At 44.8% G+C, this 15,813-nt stretch overlaps 1 protein-coding gene across 1 annotated transcript in view; it reads left to right on the plus strand.

The window, feature by feature from the left end:
• plppr5b (phospholipid phosphatase related 5b) overlaps window positions 1–15,813 on the plus strand; it is a 75,331-nt gene that overhangs the window by 13,659 nt on the left and 45,859 nt on the right. The window contains exon 2 of the mRNA XM_076085450.1: window positions 12,080–12,212. Coding sequence (XP_075941565.1) covers window positions 12,080–12,212 — 133 coding nt within the window. The remainder of the gene's footprint in view (window positions 1–12,079; window positions 12,213–15,813) is intronic.

Below are 15,813 nucleotides of genomic sequence, written 5' to 3' on the forward strand. Positions count from 1 at the left end.
GGAATTTCCCCTTCATTTCCCACGACTTCCCTGAGATACTTGCTTGAAAGATTGCTTTATTTAGTTGTTACTTTTATGATAAAACCCTTGACATGTCTAACACTGTTGCATTAATACCGGATGCTAAAGAATTAAAAGGTGCTGTCAGACCTAACCTGAGCAGTCAACCTGTTCTCGTCAAATGCTGATGCCTGGTCAGTGTCTGAGACCGACGCACAGAGGTACCCTCTAGACCAGGGGTGTCAAACTCATTTTCACTCCGGGCCACATCAGCATCATGGTTTCCCTCAAAGGGCCGGTTGTAACTGTAAGACTGTATAACTGTAACTACTCCTAACATATTGTTAAATAACTCTCTCTGCTTTTGATTATTGTTTATTCAAGTGTAAAAATATTGTACATGCAGTTATATAAATGTAAAAATATATTTAAGCACATTTCTGTTATTATAACATAAATCATTTTAATTTAGGGTTAAGAAACCCACATTACTCTATCAAAGATCAAACTTTTAAAGAAAATAACAAAGACAAATATCATCAAACACAAGTTATTACATTAACTTTGTTCAAAGATATTTTTGTCACCTCTCTGCATCACTAATGTCCCTGCCGTCGTCCCGTGCATGGCAGCTACATCCAAGAGCTCCTCACTGAGGTCAGGTCTGCCTTGAGCCTCTTACAAACACTGATAGATGATGTATCTCGTCTCTTAGCTAGCTGTGTTGTTAGATTGCTGCTAGTTCCTGAACTCGGTCTGCGATGGTGTTTCTTCACAAACTGACATTTGTAAAAGTCTGTATCTGATCGGAGCTCACCTGCTCACATACCTTTAGCAGCACTGGGCTGTAGCTTCTGTAAATATATTCTGCTGTGATTGCAGTCTGCCTTTTAATTCTTGGACAATTTGATGTTTTTCTTGGAGGCTAAATTTTGCTCCGTGTTTGATGTCAAAATGCCGACGTGAATAGTATCCTTCATCACCGACACGCATCATAACACAGAAGACAGACCCATTTTTCTCCCTGAAGCACCGACATGTATTCGCTTTCCCATCTTAAATTACATCTTCTTCCCTCTGCATCAATTTTTGGAAAACCTCTTTACGGGCTGTTGCCTCTCCTGTCCACCTGTTTTTAAAAAAAAAGGTAATAACTAATTAACCATATTGTTGTTACCAAGTGACTGTTAGGAGGACAAGTAATCAATGTCCAGCCACGGTGATAATACTTCACAACATGCTATCTCATAATTTCAACTTTCTATCTCATAATTTCGACCATGGGGATATTTTTATTTTCAAGTCTAACTTTTAATTGTTTTTCAAAAATAAATATAAAAAACCCTTTTTTCTTTTTTTATTTTGCTGGTGGATTCGCGGGCCACATAAAATGACGTGGCGGGCCGGATTCGGCCCGCGGGCCTTGAGTTTGACACGTGTGCTCTAGAGTCTGTATGACACGCATCGGGCTGTCAACTAACTCCAATACAAACGCAGCCGCATCATTTTAAGAAGGTCAGAGGTAGTGACGTATTTAGAGAAAGTTTGCATTCGGTGGAGGAGGGAGGGATGGGTCGAAGAAACACAGGACGTTCACCCAGGAGACAGCTGCTCGTGTCCCGTGTGAAGTGACGTTGCCTTGTTTTACCTTACTTTTGTTATAACTTCCTTACTTTACTAATGCCAGTTATTAGTTATTTTGACCAGTGTGCAAAATACCTGTTGGCAAAAGGGTCCAGACTACCTGGTGCATTGGATCAATGGGTCCGTTAAGGTCCACAAACAGGAGTGGAGACAGGCTCTCTTTGCATGTCGTCCCCTCTCCCTCTGCCTCTTCCAGTCTATTGATCTTGCCTGTACTAAAGGCAAAATGGCCAATAAAATAATATAATTAAACATTTATTTTTGTTAAACTGCCCATTTCCTAAACGTATCCGAGTGCTTTCGTTGTGTAAGTAAACCAGAAACAAGACGTCTGCGTGTAACAAGCACAGGACGTTTCCTGCACCACCATATAACCATGTGATCATAGATGTGTCATTTCAGCACGAATTCAAGAGATGAACTAATGAATCCGTCTGATGGTGATGAACTGTTCACAGAAACACATCTTAGATGATGTGTATTCATGCAAGATCATGTGGTTGCTATGACAACACATGTGCACATTACCTCGGGGGAGTTTTTACATTTGAGAGTGGAAAGCAGTAAAAACAGAGACGTGTTGAGCTTGTGTCCTCCTCCGTGTGTTTATCGATTCCTCGTTAAAAAGAAAAGTCAGTGTAACCATAGCAACCACACAGTAAGTTTCCCCTCACATGAAAGCAGAAGATGCCTCTTTTGTTCCTCTTCCACCACTTGCCCCTCTCTGTAGACAAGGCCCCATGGCAGCCCAGACAAATAATGATGATAATCACTTCTTTGTCTTCCTGAGCTGTTTGTGTTGTATATAGCAGAGAGGAGGAGTACATGAGTCGGGCTACCTGAACAGTCTCGAAATTGGATTTTCCTCAGCAGGTCCATGTAGCACTGATGATGTCACATGACCTGTAGTAGTGGATTTAATCAACATAATCAACATAAATAATCAACATAAATAAGTTGAAGTGATTCAATTGCATTACTACTTTAATTAACCTGCACTTACCTTTATTGAATACATTCAAATATTCATTTTAATTAAAAAAAGACACATTCGGTCAAATAAAAATAAATTGTGAAACAGCTTATTCTGCCATTGACTCTTGTTTGGTGGTGTTTGGTGGATTGGATGATTGAAGTCTGAAGAAACAAGACATATTGGCAATTTAACAATTTATTCATTTAACAAACAGGAGCCTCAGTAGCATGTGGAAGAACCATACACAGCCACAACAGCCTGGCTCCTCCTCCTCATGCTGGTCACCAGCCTGCTCACACACTGCTGTGGGATGCATCCCATTCTTCAAGAAGCATTTGTCGCAAGTCAGCCAACATGGTTGTGTTGGTCACTCTGGCACGAACAGCCAGTGTGATCAGCTGATCCCACAAGTATTCAATGGGGTTGAGGTCAGGACTGCTGTAGGCCATTCCATCCTCTCCACTCCCACATTCTGGAGGTAGTCTCTGATAAACCGCTCTGTTGGCATTGGCAGAGAAGATTTGGCAAATTCTTCATGGGCGCAACCTACATACTCAGCTGTGCTGCTCATCCCACAAATGCATGTTCCTTACAAATGTGTCGCCATTTAAAAGGGAAATAAACAGGCTTTCCAACGGTATAAGATTTATTGCCAAGAAGCATTGTTACAACAAAGAAATAATCGAATACTTTTTGTGCTATATTTATATACAGTAAATCGGCCACGTTGTCACCAATACCTGATCCAGCTCGTTGACATTGGCCTGATATCTGATATCTGATATCAATATTCCTAATTCAATCCAAGCCATAGTGAAAGTCTTCTTTATCAAGTTGACCCCGGATGCCATATAGTTCATGAGCATTGCAGCTCTTTGGTAATGTCCTGTCATATTCTAAGACTGAACCTTCACTTTAACAGATAGGAACCAGATTCCATGTCTGTACATACTCACACGGTGCAGAGACGTGATAGACTGGAAGCACCTTGTCATGGCATCACTTCATCACACTGAAGAGACTCAGAGAGACCATTGTCGTTTAGAACTGGAGATCTACGGCCCTGTTACAACCTGACATCCAGATACAATCCACATGCATCTCATGTCCTGATCTGGTCTGTTTACAGCTCAAATGAAAGACACTTTCAGCTGCCAGCAACAAGCTCTCTGGTGTTTGCATTCAAGGGTAATTCTTCTCGCTCTGTTCCCGTAATGCACAACACTTTCACTCCAAATATATACTGTCAGAAAGATGCCAAGTGTTGGGGAAATCATGATTCGTTGTGCAATTTTCCTTTTCAAAAGGATGTAGTCTGCAGCTGAGGAGCAGGTAGTTATAAACGACTGCTGTCAGTGCCGACGGGTCTATCAGGCTGAACTGCCAACAGACACTTGATCACTTAAATGTGTGTAACACACAGAGAACTCATGTTCAGCCTGCGTTTTCCAACAAGATCTGACCTGCATGGCGCCTTGGTAACGCCAGACCTGATCATGGTCTCCAGTCGATCTATTTGCACAGAATGAAGGCGTGGGTGTCTGCTCTGTGGTTAGTCAGTCAACACTAGCACTGTTAGCATTCTCTTCAGTTCCTGATGTCTTGGGCTGAGTCTGTCCACCAATCAGAGGCTTTTTTCCTGGCAAGAAGATGTGTATTTGCAAGTTCAGTCAGTTCAGTTTTCCTCTCCTCCTCCTCCTCCTCGTCTGCCCCCTCACCAGTCGACCCGAATAAATCACCGTGGCAGCGCCTGAGTGCGTGGCAGCTCTGTGGGTTTCAGCTCGGGGCCTCAGTACACATCATCAGCACACACACACTGGACATGTGCACGGTCGCACGCACACTTGGACGCACCGCGCTGTACTCTGTGACTTCATGCGTCTGTGTTCAGCCAGGTGGAAACATTCAGGCCGGGCAAGGTCAGGGGGTTGTCGGTCCAAATCCCGGTGAGGGGAACCTGTAAATTAAAGATTAATCCGTCAGTGCGCTGAGTGTGAAATCTGCCAAGCACTGGAAGCACAACTGTGGGCTCAGGAGACCCGGGGGGCACGGGGCACGTCCTGGAGACAAGCAGCCACAATAGTGTTTATCGTGTCCTATTGTGGGCCTCTGGTCATGGCGGCTTACTGAGAACACCACTTTCAGCCAGCAGTGTCACTCCAGCCCCGCAGTGTGGCCATCGCTGCCTCACTGCTGTGAAAATGCTTGTGTGGCTCTGCCTCTGCAGAGAGCCGGCAGAAACGGCCTGCTGACACAACTACACTGGGATTATCAACTCCCTCCATGAGCTGATGATAAACTGCCCAGCCCTCTATGTTCAAGGCTCGGTAAATGCACCACACCTGCATTTGGAGTAGAAAACAACGCACCTCATTTCTAGATACAGCCACTTACTGTGGTGGCATCGTGGCTCTATGTCGATACTCCATATTCTCTGCTCCCTTCAGAAATCAAACTAGGTGAATGAAACAATGTTTTCATCTTTAGACTTCGTAACGGAAAGTAATGAACTATGATTTGTATATAACCCGCCTTACCGATATACTGTATATGTTACCTAAATAATCATGAGCCAAAGAGCGACAAAGTCCTCGTAGGGAGGTCGATGGTGGTGGGTCTAAAGACACAGGACTTTCACCCAGGAGCCTGCTGTTCATGTCCCGTGAGAAACCAAAAGTCAGCGTTTACTCATTTGTTACATCATTTCCGTACTTTTTTTGAATACTTACATTAACAAACACATCGTCTGCTTTGCACTTTCTAAGCAATTCTGCAACACACATGTTAGAAAACACTACACACTGTATCTTCCATTAGAGGCACATGTTCAAGAATGAGATCTCTTGCAATCATCGGGAAAACACTTCTATTCAAAATGCAAAGCATACTTGAAATTGACAACACACATTCTTCTACTAACCACTCACACTCTACTGGACCTCAGGTAAAATCACCTCTTTTGTGAGAAGCTTACAGAAACATGGAGGCAGTGAGAGGAAGAGGAAGAGAGAGAGAGCAGGGCAAGAACAAAGAAGGGGACCGGAGATGACATTGCTTGAGATGTGGATGAGGTGATGTGGACTCTAACAGAAGGCTGGATCATTTTACTGTCATTCTTTCTCTTTCTGTGACTTTACAGATTGTTGTATTATATTACTTGGTATTTACAGGAATATCTCTGAAGAGGACACGCCCAGAGAATAATAATGTGATGTGAAATAATTCAGAACATGAACGCCTTTTCTGAACAAAGCTCAGCTTGTAAAGGTTACATATCTATCGCCTTTGTCCTCCCTTCTTCCTTAAAGCATGCCAGAAGAGTCCGCTAGCCCTAAGTGTAGTTTACCCTATCACATTAAAAGGGTTCTGGGTATGGAAGTTCAGATTTTTTTGCACTAACTCCTTCCTTTTTTTGAAGGTGCTGGTATGTGAAGTTGTATTTTGTTTCTTTTTAAGGCTCGCTTAAATGTAACTGGTCACCATAGCTCAGATCTTTAAAGGTCTTCTTAACCTGCAGTGAATCCTGAAACCCACCAAACCGAGAGGGAACATGCTTCCTAGCTACGAAAAGGCCATGCCAGGAGAGATCAGCTTGACACAACAACTTGTACTTGAATCCATGGGCTAAACTTTGAAGATATCAAAATGTATTACAAGAGAAGATGGAAACAAATGTGGCTTTAGTGTGACATCTATCACACAGCATTCATGTGCAGAAGACTGTCATTTAGAGAAGCAGGTTTTACTGCGCTTCAGCTCTCTTTTACGCTCTTTTGACTTCCACATTTACCACGCTTTATACACAAACACCTTGACAAGCCTGTCCCTCACAGAATGTCAGATCCTAAATGTTTGGACCAAATCTTTTTGAACTTTGGCTTTCGAAGCAACAAAAGAGCCATTATTATAATAATTGCTTTTCTTTACACTTCACCTGCTTTCACCTATTACACGTCAACTGACACTTCAATTTAAGAAATGAATGGTGCTTCCACTTCAACTTTCACACATGCTGAGAGAGCAGCATGTCTCTATCTCAATTGACACTTCAAATGCTTTCAGACATCACACGTCACCAGGCAGTTCAGATACTTCAACTTCTTGCATTTCATACAATTTAATGAAAGTTAATCTGTTTTCAGTAAACACCAACCAACAGTCCAACTGATTTCAGCACTTTGACTTCCACTGCAATTTAAAACTCTGATGAAACAACTTCTCTCATCGCTTACATTTAAAGTGACACCTCAGTTACTTTCAATGCTCACTTCAACTGATACATCAAACCATAGACTGTATAAAGATGGACGACACATATCCACTGAACAAAATTAAACCAAAATAAGCTGCATACAGGTGCTGCCATCTTGGACATTTGGAGCCAGAGTCTGCACAGTATAATGATCGGGGAGGGGATTGCTTGTTAGCGTGAGAGCCACCCAGCTGCTGCCTTAGCACCACGTTAGCGGTTTGGCTACAAAGACACAACAACTAACCATAATATCTCCAGAAATACATTCATGATCAAATTCACACATGTTCTACTACACAGACTCGTGATTCGTGTTTCAAATATGTGTGCGTCTGCTCTGAGCACGCACGATGGTCCTACAGCGCTGGCTAACCCTACTGTCAGTGGAAATGTTGCTAAGCTAGCTAGCGACACGGTCAGTGACTGCATGAACCATAGACTGTATAAAGATCTTGATATGCTGATACTTTGGGTATGAGTATCGTTTATTGTATAAACAGTCTATGTTTTGAGACTGACAGATAAAGTTACATCTCCTCTTGATGTTCTTATACTAGGTATATTTACTGACCCTCCAGCTTCACTACTTCACTTCAGCAGCTGTGAGTCATGACGTCACACCCCCTCTTTATAGCATCAAAATACATCAGCAGGATAAGAACTACCTAAGAAAAAATGTATTTGACGTGTACTTTGATTCTGTTACCGTGAATTTTTTTAGCTAACACCAATGAGTCAAATAATGCAGCTTGGTCAGTATCAAGAAGCTTCAGACTATGACGCTCTACCCACCCCTCTAGCATCAGTTTTGCACATCTTGTGCGCGGCGCGTGTCACTATACCCTTGTTAGCGTCTTTTCAAATGATCTTTCGTCTTCACGGGAAGTTCATTTTAGGTAACAAAACTACTTCGTTAGCTTCCTGGTTGGCACTAATTTGACTAAGTGTGTGACTACAGGTTGAGATTAAACAAACATGTGAAAACTGTTTGTTTATTTCAAGACATTGAACTGTTTTAACAGCAACCAATATCTCTTACAAAAGTTTAGCATACTTTTTTCTACTGCATGCATGTTATTTTGCCTTTGTTTTATTTCCCTCTTATGTAACCATGTTCCAATTTATCTTGGGCACACCAGCGTGTTACATAAGTGAGGATGTTATTATTAAGTTATGTTGTTTCACCACTGTTGGAGCAGCAGAAGCTCAGCAGACGTGCAGTAGATGCAGCCTTCTCCGGCTGCAGAGTGATTGTCCTCAGAATCAACACCAAACCTCTTTTATTATCATTTGTTGATTCGGAGCTGCTCTGCTGTTTTGCCCCGCTGGTTCGACCCTGCCCCGTCTCGGCACGGTGGAGAAATGAGACCGAGAAAGCAAACAGGCCTTCACTCTCGCTGTTCCCCGTCAGTTTATAGATTTTCATTTAATTTGAAATGAGGCCGTCTGCAGGCCTGCTGCGTTAAGTGCAAACAGTATTTGAAGATCCCTTTCTGTTGGTTTTCCTAGGAGTTTTTTATCTTCTTCTTCCTTTAATACTGTGCTGCTCTCTCAGCATGTGTGAAAGTCCTTGTTTTTTCGCTATATGTAATGCACTATTCAGTTGGATCTAATCCATATCGGGGTTCCCTGTGGTTGTACGATTCCTGGATAGAGGTAGTTGTGTTCAGGGATTTTCAGACAGTCACATACCGTCTTTCAGAAAGTCATTGAATATCAGGTGATTTTATCAAATGGTTCACTCTGCAGGAATACAGTAGAACTTTTAGTGCCACTTGTTTCGTGCATTCAGCGTATGACATAGTATTAGATTTCCCCTCCTGAATTGAATTGCGGCATTAACAAATATAGATCCAGACCTCAGTGATTTCAGTGATTCAAGTGTCATGTTATTATTTTTCTTTTTTACTGAAAGGGAAGAACCAAAGGTCTTTGAAGGGGTCCAGATGGTTTCAGATATAGTAGAAGATTATAAATTCAACAAAATAAATAATTGAAAGTAAAATTAAACTAAACTGAATTAATAAATATCAATTTATATGAAATATTAAACACAGCTACAAGCAGGAATTAGCAGCAATGAGTTAATCCACTGGGTCTTCACATCCTCAGATGATTGGACTACATGAAGACCTTTCTGTTGGTTCCTGCTGCCAACAACAGAAAAAGTAGAGTTCTTTGCTTGTACCATGTTAGCAAGTCAGCGATACTGAGGAAATCACAATGGCGGAAAGCGAGGTGTATTCAGCAGCTACTCCGTGGACGGGGATGGTCAACTAGCACGAGGTGGTTCTACCCGTCATCAGAGCAGCTTGTTTTTACACTCTGATTCTGTGACCACCATCATTTTATATTTCTCAATCCAAAGGGAGTTGCATTTGAGGGAGGTGAATTGTACAACTAGTAGTTTGTTTGAGACATAGACTGTATCTAAGACTTGGAAGTAGTAGTGCTGACGTCACCCAATGGTTTGTGGACTACAGTTTAGAAACATCGAATTCGGCGTCTTGGGCGTTGCCATGTTGTTTTTTTGCAACTAGTAAACAGAAGTGACCATATTTGGACACCAGAGGAGTGACTTAGAGACGCCGTATATGGCTCTGGTAGCAACCTGTCAATCACTGTGTAGCCCCGCCCTAAGGCATCCCCTGCTTTATGGTCTGTGTGACTCTAAATGGACCATAATGTACTAAATGAACATCATGCTGTATTGAAGAAGACTTGAAACTAGAGATTGAGACGATAAACTCATGTTTACAATGTTTACTGAGGTAATAAATCAAGAGAGAAGTAGAGTCATTTTCTCATAGACTTCTATACAAACAGAGGAGTCGCCCCCTGGTGGACAGTTAAGAGAATGCAGCTTTAAGGCACTTCAGCATTGGCTTCACTTTTCAGAACCACAGGTTGTTTTTTTTTAACCTGGTTTTAGACAAACTGCACAGATTTGTTTAGGAGGCGTCTCATGTATTTGAACAATTCATTTCTAAAATGGCATGACTTTAATATGTCCTTTTAGATTTCAAAGACTACAGTTGTTTCCTTTCTTAACATAGTTTTGGATTACTAGGACCAATTTTTCATTTATTTAACATGAATAAATATGTGATCGTGGGATCCCGGTGCTGCTCCATGTAAATATTACAGGTAGTCACTTAGATGAGGGGAAGATGTGTGAGCGTTGGTGGCTGCTCTGGAGAGAGCTGCTGAACCCCGGTGGGACTGCTGTCAGGACTTTGGCTGTGGTAATGCTGAGCAGTTTAAATGTACTGGTGGCTGCAGTGTGATGGAGAACTGTTGCCGGTGCTATGAGGCTGGCAAGCTGTGGAGCTGTTGGCAGCAAAGTGCAGCAGCTGTCACATATTGACTTTGCAGCGATTTTGGTATCACAGGTGCATACAAATGATGGTTTAAAAGCTTACACAGATAATAATTCTCACTGAAGTGTCCGGTTGCCGATGTTTATCTTGCAGAATTTTTGAAAACATAAACTTTAACTTTTTGAGCGTGTTGCAACATGCAAGAGGAGCTCTCCAGCATTGCAAATCCAGACTACTTTTCATGAGCTGCAGTGTTTGGAGTGAGATGTTTTCTTTGTTGTATAATCACCTGGACATAAGACTCATTGTGTTTTCATTACACGAGTCCTTTATACATACTGAGCGGGTCTTCTTCACAGAGCCGGCCAACATGTTTCTACAGTGATCCTGAACAGATAAACCAAATGGGAGAAGTTTCAGTCGGTTGCAATCTGCCACCTCAGCGCTAGATACCGCAAAATACAACACACTGCACCTTTATGCTATACTCCTTCCTATGTGCCATAGAGCTACACTGCTGTTAATACAAATTAAAATGAAACACATCAGTGAGGCACAGTGTAGCACTGCTCCTTCACTATCATGAACACACACCGTATGCCCCACAAACACCGTCCTGCTTCCAGAAAGAGCACCACATGTGGATTATTCCGCCGATGAAAAAAGTCCCCGACATATGCAGAAAACTACACTCGCCTGCTGTTTTGTAAATTATATATATTTGTAAGTGTTTTTTAAAGATCTATAGTATGAACCAGTGGGTTGGACAGACAGGGCAGTGCAGTCGGAATGTATTGAGAGACGCACTAAGACATCGTTGGTTTGGGTCTGCACAAGAGATTTGTTGAAAGTTAGAAAAATTAGAATAACACCAGATTTATCCTTTAACCACAGCCGAGTTCAAATATATTTTGTCATTTAATTTACATTACTTGCACATATCTGGACTCTTTTAGATGATGTGTCTTGTCACTGTAAAAAAAAGAAATGCATGTGCAACTCTCTTTTCTATATTTCTGTTTGTTTTATTTGTAGTTATTGCCTTATGAAATCTTCCCGGCACCAAACATAAACCTTTGTGTGAAAGTTCTAAATCTGAAACTAGGATAATAACAAAAATAAGAAATAATATCATTGTAATACATGGAACCATGGAACAGATTCCATTTAAATAAAAAAACGTCAGCCTGTGTACACACACTCACCTCTGCTCCTCCTCTCACAGCACTGTGAGCTCACCTCCTTTCTTCCATATGTCCCTGTGTCTTCCACAGCTGTGTCTGTACAGATGGAGCCCACTGAGAGAAATGCGTCTCACGAGCTCTGGGCCGTGTGACAGAGTGTGAGAAAACGGCTCTGCCAATGATGGCGGTTGCTACTCAGATCAACCCGTTACACAGCTCTTCTTAATTCTCTTTCCTCTCTCTCTGTCTCTCTCTCTCTGTCTCTCTCTCTCTGTGTGTGTCTCTCTCTGTGTGTCTCTCTCTGTGTCTCTCTCTCTCTCTCTCTCTCTCTCTGTCCCTCTCTCTCTCTCTGTCTCTCTCTCTCTGTGTCTCTCTCTGTGTGTTTCTCTCTGTGTGTCTCTCTCTCTGTCTCTCTCTCTCTGTCTCTCTGTCCCTCTCTCTCTCTGTCTCTCTCTCTCTGTGTCTCTCTCTCTCTCTCTCTGTCTCTCTCTCTCTCTCTCTGTCTCGCTCTCTCTCTGTGTCTCTCTCTCTCTCTCTGTGTCTCTCTCTCTCTCTCTCTCTCTCTCTCTCTGTGTCGCTCTCTCTCTCTCTCTCTGTGTCGCTCTCTCTCTCTCTGTCTCTCTCTCTCTCTCTCTCTCTCTCTGTCTCTCTGTCTCTCTGTCTCTCTCTCTCTGTCTCTCTCTCTGGCCTTCGTCTCTACCAGATCACAGTAACGGAGACGGTGCTGTTCCTGGTCCAGTACACGTCCAAAGAGTTCGACCGCTCAGAGAAGACGGTGGCCACGGGGGACTGCTGTTACCTCAACCCGCTGGTGCGCAGGACCTTCCGCTTCCTCGGTGAGTCTCCGGCTAATGTAGTTCTTAATTACTGCAAACCTGCACGACATTTTGTACTGTTCTGTGCTCTTAGACGCACTCTGATGCATTTCTCTGATAACTATGATCACAGACACTCCTCCACCTCTCCTACACTGAAAGGGAGGTGGACTATTTTTCTGTACTTTTCCTCCTACAGTCCAGAGAGCCTCTAAATGTGCTGCAGGGGTTGTTTGTCTGTATGGACTGTATGCCATCCCTGGAATAGAGAGGTATTTACCTCGTGTGTTTCAGCAGCAAGGAAGTACTCCAACTAGGGATGTCCCGATCCAGTTGTTTTACCTAGATGGAGCTGCACAGTGCACACTTCAAGTACATTCAAGTTAGTAAAACCAGTCAGATGTGTATGCTTGACAATTTGACAGCTCTGCATTGCGTCAAGAAAAAAGTTTGCCAGCATCCAGGCTGTTCCTTAATGAGCGATATAAATACCAAACCCTTTGTGTAGTCTTCTCTGCCTTGTCGCCGTCTCTGGGGAATTTCTCTCTCCCTTTACGGTTTTCCTCCAGTGTTTGTTGCTTATAGGTGCAGTCTTTGCCTGAGTTATCTCTATAAACAGATTCTGCATTCATATGTAGAATCTTTAGGCAGCAAAATGTTGGTATTTGAAAGTGTTCTGGTTTGCGTTTTATTATTGACAAATGGCGTTGGAGCCGGCTGTGGTTGAATGCAGGCAAACAGTCTGTGTGGAGAGCAAAAGAGGTGGAACGCATTGGCTGAAATGCAATCTGTGAACCAACCGGCTATCGTCTGAAGATGGTTTGGCTCATAAATGGTTTAAAATTAGCTCGTAAACTGGCTACTTTTGTACACGATGTCTCTCAACTCTCACAGTCTCACACCTCAAGTTGCGAATGGGACTGTAAACAATGAGGAAGTCTTTTCCCCGACATCCGTCAGCCACGCCGGAGCCCCAGAGATATATCCTGAGTTACCTGAAAGCTGTCTTCTGTTGCGTATTTTACTTTCATCGACGGTACATCTGTTGCACGGATCACATGAGTAAAATACTCTTGTTGGCTTTTTTCCCGCGGGGCTTTTGTTGCTCTTGCAGCGGCGTGGTGAGTGTGGTTGTCCTCAGTGAAACACCTGCATCAAAGGTGACAGCCAAACACAAGAGACTCTCGCACTGAGCTGACAGTGACACTTCCATTAAGTAAATAACATACACAAACTGTCTCATACCTGATTTGTGGGCGGAGCCTCATGGGGCTCAGCAGATTGGAGAGATTCTATTTCTAATATCTGAGTAGTTTTATCATCTAACATGAAGGACTGGCGGAGCAGAAGGGCAATGAGAGACGTTCTTCTGCAGCAGATCACTTCTCCCACACAGCACCAGGATCAGCTGCTCATCTTACTGTTATAGTAGTCATGGCCACTGTTGGGTCTTATAATGTGTTCATAACAATATGATAGTTACACTGTTACACACAGTCCACATGTTCTATGAGATGGGCCTATTAACAAGCTAATACATCTATTATTAAGTAAATATGCCTCATGTCCATCCATCCATCCATTTTCTCTCTCCACCTCCCTCTCACCGGCAACATGTTCCAGCTCATTCTGGGGGATCCCGAGGCGTTCCCAGGCCAGCTGGGAGATGTAATCTCTCCAGCGTGTTCTGGGTCTTCCCCGGGGTCTCTTCCCAGTTGGACGTGCCTGGAAAACCTCCAGTGGGAGGCGTCCAGGAGGCATCCTAATTAGATGCCCGAACCACCTCAGCTGACTCCTTTCGACGCGAAGGAGTAGCGGCTCGACTCCAAGCTCCCTCCTGATGACCGAGCTCCTTACCCTAACTCTAAGGCTGAGCCCGGCCACCCTACGGAGGAAACTCATTTCGGCCGCTTGTAGCCGCGACCTTGTCCTTTCGGTCACGACCCAGAGTTCGTGACCATAGGTGAGGGTAGGAACGTAGACCGAGTGGTAAATTGAGAGCTTTGCCTTCCGGCTCAGCTCCCTCTTCACCAAGACGGTCCGGTGCAGCACCTGCTTTACTGCTGCAGCCGCAACGATCCGCCTGTCGATCTCCCGCTCCATCTTACCCTCACTCGTGAACAAGACCCCAAGATACTTAAACTCCTTCGCTTGAGGTAGGCACTCCGTCCCCACCTGGAGGGAGCAATCCACCGGTTTCCGGCAGAGAACCATGGCCTCAGATTTGGAGGTGCTAACTCTCATCCCCGCCGCTTCCCACTCGGCTGCAAACCGCCCCAGTGAATGCTGGAGGTCATGATCCGAGGAGGCTAACAGGACCACATCACCTGCAAACAGCAGAGAGGCAATCCCGAGACCCCCGAAACTGACGTTCTCCGCCCCCAGGCTGTGCCTAGATATCCTGTCCATGAAAATCACGAACAGGACCGGTGACAAAGGGCAGCCTTGGCGGAGGCCAACACCCACCGGGAACGTGTCTGACTTATTGCCGAGAATGCGGACACAGCTCCTACTGCAGTCGTACAGAGACCGGATCGCCCGTTGTAATGGGTCCGGCACCCCATACTCCCGCAGCACCCCCCACAAGACCCCCCGAGGGACCCGGTCGAAAGCCTTCTCCAAGTCCACAAAGCACATGTAGACTGGTTGGGCAAACTCCCAGAGCCCCTCCAGTAGTCTTGCGAGGGTAAAGAGCTGGTCCACTGTTCCACGGCCGGGACGGAATCCGCACTGCTCCTCTTGAATCTGAGGTTCGACAAGCGGTCGGAGCCTCCTTTCCAGCACCCTGGCATAAGCCTTCCCGGGAGGCTGAGTAGTGTGATACCCCGGTAATTCGAGCACACCCTCCGGTCCCCCTTTTTGAAGATGGGAACCACCACCCCGGTCTGCCATTCCATGGGCACTGATCCCGACCCCCATGCGACATTGAAGAGGTGTGTCAGCCAGGACAGCCCAACTATGTCCAGCGCCTTCAGCATCTCAGGGCGGATCTCATCCACCCCCGGCGCCTTGCCACCAAGGAGCTTTTTAACTACCTCAGCGACCTCTGCCAGGGATATGGGTGAGACTCCCCCTAGGTCCTCAGGGGCTGCCTCCTCTGCAGAGGACATGTTGGTCAGGTTTAGGAGTTCCTCAAAGTGCTCTTTCCACCGCCCGACGATGTCCTCCGTCCGGGTTAGCAGTTCCCCCCCCCTGCTGAGAACAGCCTGGGGTAAGCCCTACTTTCCCTTCCTGAGCCGTCGGATGGTTTGCCAGAACCTCCTTGAGGCCAACCGAAAGTCCTTCTCCATGGCCTCCCCGAACTCCTCCCATGCCCGAGTTTTAGCATTCGCGACCACCGCAGCTGCAGCCCTTCTGGCCTGCCGGTACCTGTCAGCTGCTTCAGGAGACCCCTGGGCCAACCAGGCCTTGAAGGCCTCCTTCTTCAGCTTGACGGCTTCCCTCACCTCCGGTGTCCACCACCGGGTTCTCGGGTTGCCGCCACGACAGGCACCGATGACCTTCCGGCCACAGCTCCTAGCGGCCGCGTCCACAATAGAGGCTTTGAACATGGTCCACTCGGATTCCGTGTCCCCAACCTCCCTCGGGATGTGTGAGAAGTTCTTCCGGAGGTGGGAGTTAA

The sequence above is a fragment of the Anarhichas minor genome, unplaced genomic scaffold, assembly GCF_050575085.1.
Source record: "Anarhichas minor isolate MPS153535 unplaced genomic scaffold, ASM5057508v1 ptg000155l, whole genome shotgun sequence".
Taxonomy (NCBI): Eukaryota; Metazoa; Chordata; class Actinopteri; order Perciformes; family Anarhichadidae; genus Anarhichas; species Anarhichas minor.